The sequence below is a fragment of the Oxyura jamaicensis genome, chromosome 5, assembly GCF_011077185.1.
Source record: "Oxyura jamaicensis isolate SHBP4307 breed ruddy duck chromosome 5, BPBGC_Ojam_1.0, whole genome shotgun sequence".
Taxonomy (NCBI): domain Eukaryota; kingdom Metazoa; phylum Chordata; class Aves; order Anseriformes; family Anatidae; genus Oxyura; species Oxyura jamaicensis.
This window is the reverse complement of record NC_048897.1, coordinates 26,784,564-26,798,707: the sequence shown is the minus strand read 5'-3', so window position 1 is coordinate 26,798,707 and position 14,144 is coordinate 26,784,564. Positions and strand designations below refer to the sequence as shown.

The window sequence follows — 14,144 nt, the reverse complement described above, 5'->3', positions numbered from 1 at the left end:
CAGGAGGGAGGTGAGGAGCAGCACACAGGGGGATGTTGAAGCATTAAGTCACGCCAAATCAATCCCTGCCTGCTGCAGGAGCAGTGCTGCTCTGCTCGAAACCAAGAGGCTGGTCTCCCTCTGTGGACCGCGGAGAGGAACAGCTGGGGTGGACGGCTCTGAGAGATGGCTGATTTAAGAAAGCTGCCCAAAATGGCACAAAGCCATTTTCACAGCTCAGAGGGTGCTGCAAGTTTGATTTCTGCTTTTCCACACAATGAACATCCTAACATTCCCACTCTCAGCATGAGGACAGCTCTGAGGCTACTCAGCAGCTGTCATTACAGTGCACGCATGGAAATATTTGTTCACAAAAATGTTATTACATCTTTCATGCAACAGTTAGCTCATCCTCATTATTATGCACCACAGGGCAGAGGAAAGTATTATTGATGGAAGGTGTAAGGAAGCTGCAAGTTACAGTTTATCATTAATGTTTTGTATTTTTATCTGGTTCCTTCCACCATCTTCGAATTCCTGAGTATAATATTAGAGTTACTGGTATCGTTTTGTGTCCGAAATCACAGCTCCAAATACATTTCAATATTTCAAAACTCATGTAAATTCAGCTAAGGTTTTGGTCAAAAAAAAAAAAAAAAAATGAAACAGTTTCACAACCAAAGCTTGCATGGATATTAACATTCTGAAGCAAAACCATCTAATTCTTTTTTGCCTTGTGACAATCTCTCATTCCAAATTCATGTTCTTGCATTGCACTCTATATACTCCACGTTATCCATAAAGCCAGTGCTTCAGAACTATTTCCAAACGAATTTTCATTTCAAAAGTTGGAACTCTTCCCAAGAGGAAAGAAAAAAAAATCTAAAATGTTGGATCAAAATGTTTAGTTTCACCCAAATAAAAATAAATTTCAATATCTGCCAAAGAAGGCTTTCATTTTTCTTTTTTTTTTTCTTTTTTTCTTTCTTTTTTTTTTTTTTTTTCAAATTTTCCACTTAGTCCCAACTGAGAATACAACCCAATTGTGAAATTGCCAAACAGCTGAATTTCCAGCACACAATAACCCTTCAGATTGACGCAGAGGAATTCAGAAGTCACATACCTGGTTCATGGACTTCTTTAAGAGGGAAGTAGCAGGGAAGGAGATGCAAAGAAAGATAAGAGAATTAGAGCAAGAAAGAGAGGATCATTAAAAAAAAAAAAAAATGCACTTTTTTTAGCTAGGGTGGAGGGGTTAAAAGGATAAAAAACATTAATAAGATTAAAAGAGAAATTGAGGGGAAAATGGATGTCAATCAAAATCATGGAGAGGAAGGAGAGAGGTTGCTGGGAGATGAGAAATGCAGGTGAATGACGTATACTCATGTTATAAACCACTACCATCTGTGGACAGAAAGAATAACTTGTGCTTAAATCAGGTCCATAGGTTTGAACATGTGAAGAAGGCCTGGACAACCCATACGAATTCATGTGCATAGAAATCCCAGCAGCTGCAGAAACCAGCGGGCTCGGGGGAGCAGGCGTTGATTTCCCCAGCAGCCAGGATTTCCCCCCCGGTGCGTGGAGGGAAGGAGAGCACGAGCACCTTTCTGCTCCCCTACCTGTGGGACCGAGCATGGGGTCACAACCTGGCTGGGCATGCAAGGAAGGGCTGGGAAGGCAGCTTAAAGGTAAGGGTTTTTTGGGTGGTGGGAGGATGCTCGGGTAAGCACGTTGTACTATTTTGCTAATCGCACAGACCGCCTTGCCAGATCTGGGATTTAATGCACATTGTAAAATCAAGCAGAACTGCTTGACTGGTACTGCTATCCCCACGTTTGCATAATGCACATTAACCCAGGAGAAAACAAACAAACAAACAAACAAAAAAATCCCACTTCTGCAAAACTGAGTGTTGTTTCCATGCAGTGACAGGGTGGGAGGCCGAGGGACATGGCACTGGGGCCAGCTGTGAGGAGATGCTTTGGGGATCACTATCCCCATACCAACCGGTACCCCTGCGGACGGCCTGGTTGGGGAAATCCGAGCATGGGGGGAAATAAAAGCTCTACATGCAGCAGGGAAGGCCAACTGGAGCTGCATCGAGAGCAGCAGTGAGAACTGATGCAGCCCATCACCGAGCGAAGCAGCTCTCAGCAAGCGCCCAGAGGATGCTTTCACATCCTCTCCTCTTCGGCCACTGCCAGGAATCCTGTGCACGTTACCGCTCCGGACAGAGCTAGAGGGATTTGCAAATGATGGCACATACCTTCCTCGTGAGCTTTGGCAGGTGGGAAGAGTCACAGAGCAAAATGCAAAGGAAGACAAGAGCGTTAGAGACATCAGAACAACCTTGCACTTGTACCAAGCAGAGGGGAGGGAAAGCCTGAGGACATATTGCAGGGAAATAAAATGAACACAGTTACAGAAAGCGCTCCTGAAAGGGAGGGCGCAGATAGTTTGAAGTATTAAGAACATAAAACTGATTTAAGTGGCCGTATCAGTGACATTTGTCTTAAACTCACACTGCTGCCGTTCTGGATGAAGCATGCACCCTCACAGGGCTGCTGCCCACCCAGGCTTGGAGCAGATTTACGGCCTGAGGCCAGCACCCTCCTGGTGGCACACGGCTGCGCTTGCCACCATGACACAGCATCCTAGAAACACCACTGCACGAACGTGAAGAAAGCCATCTTTAACCATTTGCAAAGCTAAAATACAGAATAGTTGCCTGTTGCTTTATGCAGCAGGCTTTAACCTCAGCCGTGGGCATGTGGGGAGGCTGCTGTAAGAGCAGCACTGGGCGCTGCCGCAGCACACCCAGCGGGGCACACCTGCGGGTAGCCTGGAGGCCCGGCCCTCCCCAGATGGAGGACCAGGACAAGCCTCCCAGCCAGACCCAACCTGTCTCAAAGCAGAGGCTTTTCAGTCCCTGCAAGAGGTTTACATTTCCCTTCTGTAAACTACTTTACAGAAGTTTCTTTTTAATTTTTCGTGCAACAGTTGCCACGTAGCATCACCGGGACATCAAACATCAGGACAGAACATGATGGAAGAGAGTACAAAAACCAACAGAATGGCAAGCGCAATTCCACACCGAGGTGCCTGGCTTCAACTCCTGCTTCTTTTTACCACCTTATGACCTCCTGACCACAGCAGAGCTTACTCTGAATGATGGGGATTCAGGGGTCATCTCACATACCTTCCTCATGAGCTTCTTTAGGTGGGAGGTGCCACAGGACAGGATGCAAAGGAACATTGGGAGAGACACATTAATACGCAGGCTGATATTGCACAGGCTGAAAACTATCAGGCCAGAGGGAAAAGTTTAATCCCAGTAAGGGATGCACTAATGGCCAGGAGGAGCAGGAATTTGAGATGCAGGTGAGCAGAAAATAACTGTGCTGTCTGAAAGGAATGGACAAAAACATATTGCTTGTGTGCTCAGGTACAGGCTGGACTTTTCCTCTGGGTCCAGTTTCATGGGAACAGCCTTCTGCCATCATGCAGATTGGCTTTATGGCAGGCTGTGCAGGGGTGGGAGGGCAGAGGCTGGGGTGCCAGCAGAGCAGCACCCACGCCGATGCCCAGAGCTTTGCCTGCACTGGTCGGAGAGGGAGCATGCTCCAGCAGCAGACAGCTCCTCCAAAGCACAGACTGGGGAAAACCTGGAGGTCCAGCATCTGGTTTACAGAGACATGGACCAGAGCAGATTTGCAACTTCAAGTGGGCGTTCAGGCAGTTAGGTTTGGTCAGGAAGGAGTGGGTTAGCCTACAAAGGAGGAGGTTATGGAGGAAATGTGGAAAGCAAAAACACCATGTAACCATGTCTTGCTCCTCTCACACCACCCTAGAATTCCTCCCAGCGCTAAGGGGAGGACGGGGAGGAATCAGGAAGGTCACAGCACGTACCTGCTTCGTGAACTTCGGGAGCTGGGATGCGGCAGGGAGCACGAGCAATGAGATGGAAAATGAAAAGTGTTAGACTAAAGGGTGTGTGAACACAACAGGGGAGTCTAAAAAAACACGGGGGGCGGGGGGGGGGGGGGGGGATGAAATAGAGAAACAGAGATGAAATGGAGACAGGCAACTGAAGCATGCACAGACAGAAGAAATGTAAATCCTTCTGGACCTGCGTTCTGCAAAAAAACCTGCCAGCTGCTACCCCATTATAAACAGGATTACCGGGGTTTCGAATATGCCCGTAACAGAAAACTTTGCAAATGCGAAGGGAACCGAAACACCCTTTGGCTCCTCATACCCGGAGCACCAAGGCGCAAACCTCTCACGTGCAAAGGGTGGGTTTCTGTTCCAGCCACTCTTCTGCCCCTGCAAATACTGTGCGCAAGGCAGGGAGCCAGCTGGGATTGCTTTCCAGCCTCTGCATAGATAGGATTAATAACACCTGCATTCTGCAGTGTTATTATTTATATTATATATAATATTATATATTATAGTCTATAACTCATAATATATACAGTATACTATATATAATATTACATATTATCACATATGTACTGTGCAACATGGCTACAAGCATGCCTTACCCCAGATGGATTTTGGTTTTAAAATCCATCCGATCATTATCTGCCAAGCTACGCAGGAGAAACGAGTGGACATGGGATATAAACCTTTATAGCCAGATCCCCACCGCGGGTGTTACAAACTCCCAGAGCTCAAAATCAGCCTGGGAGCCCGCTGTGGCCTGCAGGAGGGGGTGGTGCCCTCATTTCCCATGCTGCTGCCTCCCCAAAACCGCATGGATAGGGGTAGGTATGGGGCACCCGCAGTGGAATCCCCAAACTTCTGCAGACACCCTGCTAAACCAGCGGTTTAGGGAAGCAAATGTTGTCAGGTGAGGAGTCCTTTGCCACAGCATTCTTCTCTTGCCTCTTGTCTTCTTCTACCACCTTGCAAAATGAGGTGAGCATCAGCTCTGAGCCCTGCTGCAGGAAAGAGCGGGGCTGAGAAGTGCTTTCACCTACCTTCCTCTTGGACCTCTTCTGTGGGTGGGAAATGGCAGGCGGCGAAGGGAACGGGAGAAGAAAATTAAAACAAGAAATATCTTATTTAAACATTCTTGAGGTTTCCCAAGCTCCCAGACCGTTATGGGTAGAAATACACAATGATGGAATTACAGGATGAGAGAGAAATAAAAATAACATTTTTATGGGCATATTATGGGGTTATAAATGTTACTGAAATATGGGAATACGACCACAAATGAAAACCACATTAAAAAGTCATCCACTACTTCATTCTTTATTAGAGCTGGTTGAAATTTCCTAAAGCCGTCTTTTGATGAAATTTTAATCAAAAGTAAAATTGCTCCATTCCTTTTTTTTTTTTTTTTTTTTTTTTTTTATCTGTGTTTCTTGAATGGGTAAAATTTTGGCCAGCAGTCATCAAATTTTGAAATGTCACAGAAAGTCATTCCTGAACGCCAAGAGGGTATCAACTTTGCAGGGTTCCCCCCACATCCATTTTTTTAAATCTAAGCTTTGGGACAGAAAGGAGAGGATTTAACACCTTTGTGACAAGGAAGTCACGTTTCAGTGGAAAAGGTAAGCCCAAACAAATATATGTTTGTTTCCATACAGATATATAAACACACACATTTATATGCATGCTATAGATGTGTAGTTATATATGGATTTTTCTACCCAAAATTGGGCCCGGTTTCCTACCAGCTCAATAAGTGACATCAATGGCTGTCATTGCATTGATGTCTGTGGCTCAGGACCGAGTCCTGGCCACCAGGTGTGAACTGTTTGCTCTGGATTTCTTCACCCACATTCTTCCTCTGCACCAAGAGAAAGAAAGCAGAAGCCATGTCACGTACCTTCTTCCTGAGCTTCAGGGGGCAAGTGTCATGGAACAAGAAGCAGCAGCAAACAGGAAAATGAAAACAGAAAACTGTTAGAAAGTGGTATTTGAGTGAGCTAAGGCCTGGAGAAGTCATTAGAAAGTGATGGAGAGAAGTTATATGGAAAGGAGATAGATGGCTTTGGAAGATAATACAGAGGTCAAGCAAAAGTGAGAGCAATGAGAAGATACAATTCAGAGGAGATGGGCATGCAGATTAAAAAACAAAAGGCAAAATAGCCACCTGCCTTTTAATTTCATATCATCCTTGAAACCCAAAAGGAGACAGTCAGGGAAGGGAGGAGAGGGACAAGAAGAAACACTTCTCCTTTTAGCAAGGCTTGTTTGTAGGAATGACGCCTTGCTCGCTCTTTGGACGTTTGACAAGATGCTAAGAAGGATGGAGCATGAGCAGCACCTTCACATCCCCAGCTCTGCCTCTCCAGGCAGATGACCACTACAGACCTGGAGGCACCTCTGCAATGCACTTGGCTTTTTTTGCGTCCTTGATGCCCCTGGCAGCAATACTGGGGGAATCAGAGACACGAGACCCTGGTGTGTCTTAGGGCTGGAACTACTCTGAGCAAGCCCACAATCTCACCTCTGTTCCCATTACCACTGATGGGAATTGGTTGCAGCAATTTGGGGGAACCCATGGCAAATAAAAGCTGCTTCTGCATATGAAATGCCCAGGTGGGACATTTCTGCAAAGGGGAAACCTCAGAGCTGGAATCACACCTTCAGTGGGCAGACATCCCTCCTCCCAGGCAAGGCTTCATTTCCTGGCCCTTTAGAAGGTCTCTCAGGCACTAAGGTCATCTCCTGGGAGAAAGCAAAGCTCCCGTGGACCTAGCCCAGGGCTTGGCCCTCACTTCAGTTCTAGATACCTTGGGAAAATGAAGGATGACAACTGAGAGCTATGCTTGCCTGAACGTGTGCCCAGCAAAGACATGGCACAGCTCCAAATCCTTCCCCTCCCTGCTCTGAAACAACTCAGGTGAAAAAGCTGAGGGCTGTGAAGGGCTTTTCATCCTCCATCTTTCCAAAAATCTCCTCAGTGTCTCTAGCAGCTTGTCAAATCACCGCTTGCCAGCTAAAGGCATGCTAAAAAACTTCATCTTTGCCAGCCAGTCCCCTGCCTCACCTTCTCCATCCCTCTCAGCACCCTGCCTGGTGCTAGACAACCCACTCTCCAATTCCAAATTTCAGCTACTATCTTCATAACCAGCCCCTGTGGCTCCTACAAATCCCATGTTTCACTGTAACATGAGATTTCTGCAGGTCATGGTCCCAGCTTGGCTGGTTTTCTTGTTTCGACTGGTGATCGATCAAGTGTTTCAGATCCCCTTTAGCAGCAAGCACCAAAGAGAAGGGTCAAATACAGACAAGGGAAAGGCAGGACCAAGAATCCAGGAAAGATAAACTACGTTCCAAGTGTTTTGTTACCTTCTTCTTCGTATTCCTCTGCATTGATATAGAGGGGGGGAAAAAAAGGCAGACAAATCAACCACCAGCCTCAGCGCCCAGCACGCAGCCTGCGATGGGTGGCACGTCAGTAAGACATCACCCACGACAGAGCCCTTTGCACTCACATGGACGTGGGGCGAGAAGCCCTCAGAGCAGCCACTTCCAAATCAGCAATAAAAATAACAAACCACATGACTTTGAGAAGAAAAAAAATGTATAACGGGAGGAAGACTATATTATATTGGATATTTTCTTGGGCAGCAGGGGCTAGGCATACAAGCACATTAGAAAGAAAGGTGGCAGAGGGGGAAAATGAGCCTAAGAAAGAACAGCAAAGAAAAAATATGTTTGTTTCTACATATATTGCTTGTATGCATTGTGTTTTTATGTTTAAAAACAGAAATTATGTATACAAAACCTTCTCTATAAATTGCCAGCAGATGGCAGTGCACCTACAAAAACCGGCAGCGTCCCCTGCAAACAGGACTTCAGTTTTGGGCTGAAATCCCAAAGGCTGCCCACAGCACGAAGACAGCCCGGGTGCTACAAAGAGCGTACAGATACCAGAAGCTGGTGACAGGTAGGCAGACAGACAGACGCACAACGAGGTAGGTGCACTGACACCTATTTATCCATCAGACAAGGCTAACTGTGCCAGCACATTTTGTTAGCAGACCAACAACAGGCAGACAGAAGATGCACACGGCCAGTGACTGTTGCAGACTGGCATGGAAGCAATTAGAGACAGATAATTGAGAGACTTACCCTCTCCTTGCTCCCTGTGAGAGAGGAAAAAAGGTTATTGAGACTAAATAAATATTTCTTCCACTCTGTATTATGGCCAGACTATACTGAAGTAACCCAATGCAATTTTGTTTAAAATCTAAGTTGTTTCTTCTCTCCCCCCTGCTCTTGGAAGAGTCATCTGGTTTTTAGATTAGTAAAGTAGCTGCTTTGGGTGTTTAGCTCTTATTTTTAATGATGTTCCTGGTTGAAAATGGAACCTCAGCCAGGAATAATCCCACCTCCCTGTGATACCTAGAAGCCAGCACTGTGCAGGGCTGGTGAAGCTGGACCCCAGCCCTGGTGCACTGGGCAAGCCTGTGACAATGCCCAGCCATGCTGCAGGCTCCCTGACCCCTAGAGGTGTTTATCCCATGGCTGTAACACCATTAAATTCATGCTCAGTTACCATTCATCACCTCCCCTCGCCAGCCTCTCCTGCTCTGCTGCCACCTTGCACAAAACCCAAGCCCCAGAGCAGCCACGGGCTGCAGAGCGGGGCAAGGCACAGAGAAAAGAGACTGAGCAAGGGACGTGTTATTTGGAGATTGGCCAAAACTGTGCTGAAGCTCAACTTTGGATTTTTTGTTTTGTTTTCTTTTGTGGAAGGGTTAACTGGACAAAATGTCATTTAGCCTGCTCCTCGTAGCAGGAGAGGAGGGTAAATGACCTCTGCAGGTCTGCCCTTGATGCCTCTGATCCTGTCACTGCCCTAAACCTCCCCTCTGTACCTCCTGGTGTATAAATGCCGAAAGAGTTTGGCCACATTTCTCTGGATTTGTTAAAAAGGGCAGAAAGTGTCTCCTCCACTCCACCGTGTTTTGTTCAGCCCCCACCACGGGTGGCACCATGACCACTGAGGACAAGCTGAGCTGGGTCGAGGTGTCAGGAGGACTTCCCCCGTCGGATGAACTTCGATGGGCCCTGTGGCACCCAAAGGCCCTTCTGCAGTGCCCTAGGGGGCTAGGGGCTGTGCAGGAGGTGTCCCCCAGCCCCTCAGCCCCGTGGGGATGCCCTCAGGCGCTGAGTGGAGCCAAGCGAACAGATGAACGTGCAGGCGGCTCCCTCTACTTACACTTCCTCGGTATCAGACATGTTGGCAGCGAGTTTCTAGACAAAAGATGAAAAGAAGAAGAAGAAAAAAAAAAAAAGTGTTATTAGCGAGAGAGCCTCCTAAAAAATGCCAAGGCAGGAGCAGATGGGTTGACATTTAAAGACGGAAAAAGGCAGGCGCCTGCTTCCCCACACAGCAGCCAATCCCCCACCAACACTGCCATTTTCGGAGCAGCGCAGCCCCCTGCCAGCCAGGCCAGATGAGAAGGAGAGGTGGAAAAAGGAAAAGATCAGCTGGCAAGGCGTGCCCTGTCAACTCAGCCACTTAGCGCAGATGACCCCAGGGGGTGAAGCCTGGACCTGGCTTTGGGTTACCAAAGCCCCACAGCTCAGGAACACCGGCAGAGGCCAGGGTGTCCTCTCCCACCCTGCTGACATTTCCATCGCTCCAGCAAGACCAGGGAAATCACAGAACTGTAGGGATTGGAAGGGACCTCAAGAGATCATCGGGACCAAAACACTGCCAAAGCAAGTTCCCTAGAGAAATGTTTCCGTCTTTTATGCTACTAAAAGTGGGAAGATGCCAGCTCCAAATCATTAGTCAGAGCTAAATAAAATAAAATAAAATCCCTGCAGATATACCCAGAGATAACTATTTACTTGTCAGCATGCAGAAGCTGTAACTGAGTACCTTAAGTAATAGCGTCTGGCTTACACAGCTGATTAATAAATGAACAATGGCCTGCTGATTAATTCAGGATGAAAACTGGCCAAATGCATAGTGAGGCAATTCACATCAATACAACCAGTTGTATTTATTACAACACATCCTTGCAGCGCGTGGCAGAGACAAATGCCTCCGCGGCACTTTTTTGGCTTGAGTTTCTGAGCTTAAATGGGTTCAGAGATGGCAGCGGCGCAGGGCTACGGCTCTCCTAAAAGCCTTGTCTGCTCCAAGAGTGGGGGGCAGAGGTGGGGAAGGGCCCCCCAGACTTCCTCCAAACCAGCAGCAGGTCTTAAATTAGAAAGCCAGGCTCCTCCTGGCCGGGAAACCCAAAGCGTGACTTTCAGGACTTCATTACTCAGCTGATATATGAGAGATGTCTTGAAGGAGCAGGTGGACCGATTTAGGTTCAAAAGGAACAACTGCAGCTCAGAGGCTTTCTATTTCAGAGGAAGGCAGTAATCCCGAAGGCTCCAGCTCTGCCCTATAAGGGATCCTCTCTATTCCCCAGCAGTGACCCTGGACACCACACGTTAGCGCCAGCAAGGTTTTAAAAACCCACGTTCTAAACAGGCTCTGCTTTTAGTCTCCTCATTTATCCATTTTTTTGTAACTCAGCATTGCCCAGGGAGTTCTGCCAGCAATGGCCATGTTACAAAGAGGAGGTCGATCCCCTGCTAGGACACGCGAGGTCTGGGTGCTGTGGTCGCTTGGTCCGGGGCCGCCTTTAACTGGGTACCTGTGATCGCCCGCACCTCCCCGTGCAGGAGGAAAGGCAGGATTCCTGTCCGGGAGCAGTTTTGGCTTTGCAAAAGACTTTGCTGCTGCTTGTTTGGATGTAACACCCCTTGTCTCTCTGCCCTCATCTTTATCTAGATCACAAAGGCTTCCACTCGCTGTCTGCTCATGGCTAGCAGTATGAGAGCTTTGCCACCTCACCCCAGCCCCCCAAAACTGCTCAAGCTAATAGCACTAAAGCTTGACAGCTGGTTGTTTTATGCAGCAGGACGGCAGAGCTTGTCCTGGCAGAAGCCCACAGAGGGAAGATTCCAGATGCCCAGCTACTGGCTCCTTCCAAAACCCGCGATCTGTGAGACGGGGCAGTGGCCAAACCCTCCTGTGGTCTCTGCGCTTAATTTGTAAAGCCAGATTTCATCCTTCCTAAGGTGAAGCCAAAACAAGAGGACTTTTAAAGGGCTTAGGGCTAAACTCTCGATTTCACCCCACTGACAGGAAGAGTAATGCTGCTCCGTGCTGGAGAAGAAAATAGCTGGAGAGCCCTACACGAGCACGCAGAGCCCAGTGCCTGCCCGGTGCAGGGCGGGCACGTAACGCAGGGCGTGCTGCTCTTTGCAGGGCAGCTGAAGCCAAAGGCAGCCTTGGCAATCAGGCTTGCCATTAACAGCTATTGGAATGAGCTCATCCAGCCTCCAATTTAGCTCTAAGGACATCTTGCCGAGGGTTGTCACGTTGGCTGCTCCCCTGCGCCCTTCCATATTTGTTAATCCAAGCGCGGTGAAAGTGAGGGGGGTTTTGCGAGGCATCTGCCCGCCTGCTGGAGGAGCTGGGCAAGAATGCCAAAATCTCTGACACCCAGCAACCCCAGCCCGGAGGAGCTTTCTGAGCCCTGGATAAAGTGAGTCAATAACAAGCCAGCTGGTCCCTCGAAGCCAAGGGCAAAACCAGATAGCGACAGAAAGACCCCAGGCCACCCGAGAGCAAAAAAGGCTCCTTGATTCCTACCCTGGCCACAGAGCTAATCCTGTCATCAAAGCAGCAAATAAAACAAAACCGTTTTTGCCTCCAAGAGATGCTGAAGAAAGCAATCTACTAAGAGCCATTTATTTATTTATTTATTTTTGTTCACTGAAGGCAATGGAAAGTCTCCAGCTGGCTCAGGATTGCCCTTCGGTGGAAATTGCATTACACACAGCAAACGCAGCCTGAGATTAAGGCTGTTAGCACCTTGAGGCAATAACTGGCTTTTGTTTATACAGTGCCAGGAAAAAAAAGGGCGTCTGGTCTTGACTGAGGTTTAAGGATGTAATAAAATCAATTAGTTAATAACGCCCACCACTCGGGAGGAAATCAAGTCATGGTATTGCCAGCCCAAGCTTCCTGCCTTCTCCCACCCTTCAGGTGAAGGCAAAGGTTATTTTCCACATTTAATTCAAGCTAAAAACCCCAGATTCATTTCTGATTTTATTTGCTGAAGATACTCAAGCCCTAGTGCTGGTTCCATTCAGAAATGAAATAAAGCCACACACACTCGCTTCCCTTTCCACCAAGGGCAGGGATGTGGCGCTTTTATTGCTTGCCCTCTTGGCTGGCAGGGCAAATGCCCTTTTCCTCATCAACCCCAAATAGCCGGGGACCACCACCATGTTGGGCACGTCGTCCGCTCGTCCCCTTTGACCTCAAACACTTCTGCCCTTGGCTGGAGGCGCGGAGCCCTCACGCCCCGAGAAGCATCTTAGCAGCTGAGAATGCACCCGCCCGGAGGGGAACGGGCTGCCTCGCGCCCCAGGACCAGCCCTGGAAATTACCCACCCACCGGCCAGCCCCTCCTGCGCCAGGCTCTGTGGCCATACAAGGGAGGGGAGCTGGCAAGAGCCCTATGGAAAGTGGGGAGGAAGAAAGCGGTGGGAGCCGGCGGGATGGTGATCAGGCGAGGGGCACGGGTTCCGTGCACCAAGCCCCAGATGGCTGTGCTTTCCTAGCAGGAGCTGCTGCAAGCCCAACATATATAATTCATATATATTTATATAAAAGGCATATTTCTTCCATCCCTCTGCCTCCTCCCTTCGTTTCTGAACTGCTCAGTATTTTCTAGCAGGAAGTGTTTCTTGCTGCAGTGGGGTAGTGGGATTCAATTGCTACCGCGCGCTCCACCAACACAAAGCAAAACACCAGTTCTTTGCTCCAAAACGTGTCCTTTAACCTTGTCTCTGGGTCTTGTCGGATCCCTGTGTGGGGTTTCCTGAGAGAAAGAAGTGGACTAAGAGGTAGCAGCCTGCTTGGTGTATACCCCCTGCCTCTCCCTGTCCGGTGCCCGTGCCAGCAGGCCACCAGCCCTGCATGCCCCAGCTCCTCCATGTCACTGCACTGGGGGTCAGGCCAGCGATGCACAGGGGTTAAAAGTCATGCATGTGGGGAGCATCCCATTGCCCCAATGAATCCCCCACCCCCTTCCTCCTGGAGGGTTCCTTCCCTAATTTTCTTCTTTTCCCATGGGACGGGGGCAGTTTTCCATGACTGTGTCACTGTTTCTCAGCCCCACACCTCCTTGCCTGGTTGTCCTGCCCTTCATCCCTCCCACCATGGCCATCCCTTTTTCCCCATCAGGGGTATTTTCCTGAGCATGACATATGCCTCCTTGACCCCAACAAACACTGCTTCATCCCCAGCCTTGGGCTTTGGAAGGATCTTTTCCCCTCCTCTCCCCAGCTGATCCTTGCAAGTCCACCGCACCCAAATCTCCGCAGGTGGCAGTAGCCTTGTGCGACGCCCAACCAAACAGAGGAAGAAGTGCCTGGTCCTCAGCGGGGATGCTCAGAGCCGTGCAGGAAGCCAGATCCCACAAAACCCCAGCCTTCCCCTTGATCCTCCTCCATTCAAACCTGCTGCTTACCTGGGAGGAGAGGAGAGAAGCACCGAGCTCCCTTCAGCACGGGCTGGGCTCTGCGAGCGTCCCAAGGTGAGGCAGCCCTCAAGTTATAGTGACATTTGATCGGCTGGAGGAGCCGATTGGCCCTGGGACCCCGCGATGGGCAGGGAAGGGAAGGGAGCGGGGCTTGAGAGGGGAGAGGAGCAAGGGGAAGGGGGGGAAAAAAGGTCATACCATGTATAGGAGCAGCTGGAGGACTCGCACAGATGATGCTTAGATGGGAGGGACATGTTTGGAGAAAAAAACTACAGGGCTTGTGTTTCTATATTTACACTGCCACCAGGCAAGCGAAGCTTGAAGAGGGGTATCTGAGGCAAAGGCAGCTCGGAAATGAAATGTGGGGCCTCTGGAGCTCCGTGGTGTTGCTTAAAACATGGTCCTGGCATGCTGCTTCTCCTGGTCTGAATGCGCAGTGGCTGCCTCCGCTCTCCCGGCCAGGCAGGGATCTCCCCTGCTGCTCTCAAAATGCAATCAGCTGTGCTTGCATGTTGTCCTGGAGCTTGGGGACCTGCTGCTGCCCAATGCTCTTTAAAATGGGCAGCCAAAGGGTGTGTGAGAAGTCAGCAGCGTAGCGCATGGGGTTTGTGTGCGGCGTGGGGCCACCTC

General features: G+C 49.1%; 1 protein-coding gene across 50 annotated transcripts in view; it reads right to left on the bottom strand.

Moving 5' to 3' along the window:
• TNNT3 (troponin T3, fast skeletal type) overlaps positions 1-13,632 on the bottom strand; it is a 30,555-nt gene extending 16,923 nt beyond the window's left edge. For 4 of the 50 annotated variants that reach the window (XM_035327177.1, XM_035327187.1, XM_035327174.1 and 1 more), the window contains exons 1-9: positions 13,503-13,618; positions 9,170-9,204; positions 8,077-8,090; positions 5,822-5,833; positions 4,965-4,982; positions 3,892-3,936; positions 3,182-3,193; positions 2,249-2,260; positions 1,103-1,117 (exon numbers count right to left, since the gene is read on the bottom strand). In XM_035327177.1, the coding sequence (XP_035183068.1) occupies positions 1,103-1,117; positions 2,249-2,260; positions 3,182-3,193; positions 3,892-3,936; positions 4,965-4,982; positions 5,822-5,833; positions 8,077-8,090; positions 9,170-9,189 (148 nt within the window). In that variant the 5' untranslated portion in view covers positions 9,190-9,204; positions 13,503-13,618. Of the gene's footprint in view, positions 1-1,102; positions 1,118-2,248; positions 2,261-3,181; positions 3,194-3,891; positions 3,937-4,964; positions 4,983-5,821; positions 5,834-7,290; positions 7,309-8,076; positions 8,091-9,169; positions 9,205-13,502 lie in introns of those variants that run through there. The other 46 variants (XM_035327185.1, XM_035327196.1, XM_035327179.1 and 43 more) reach the window with 26 other exon arrangements.
• Between the last annotated feature and the right edge of the window lie 512 nt (positions 13,633-14,144).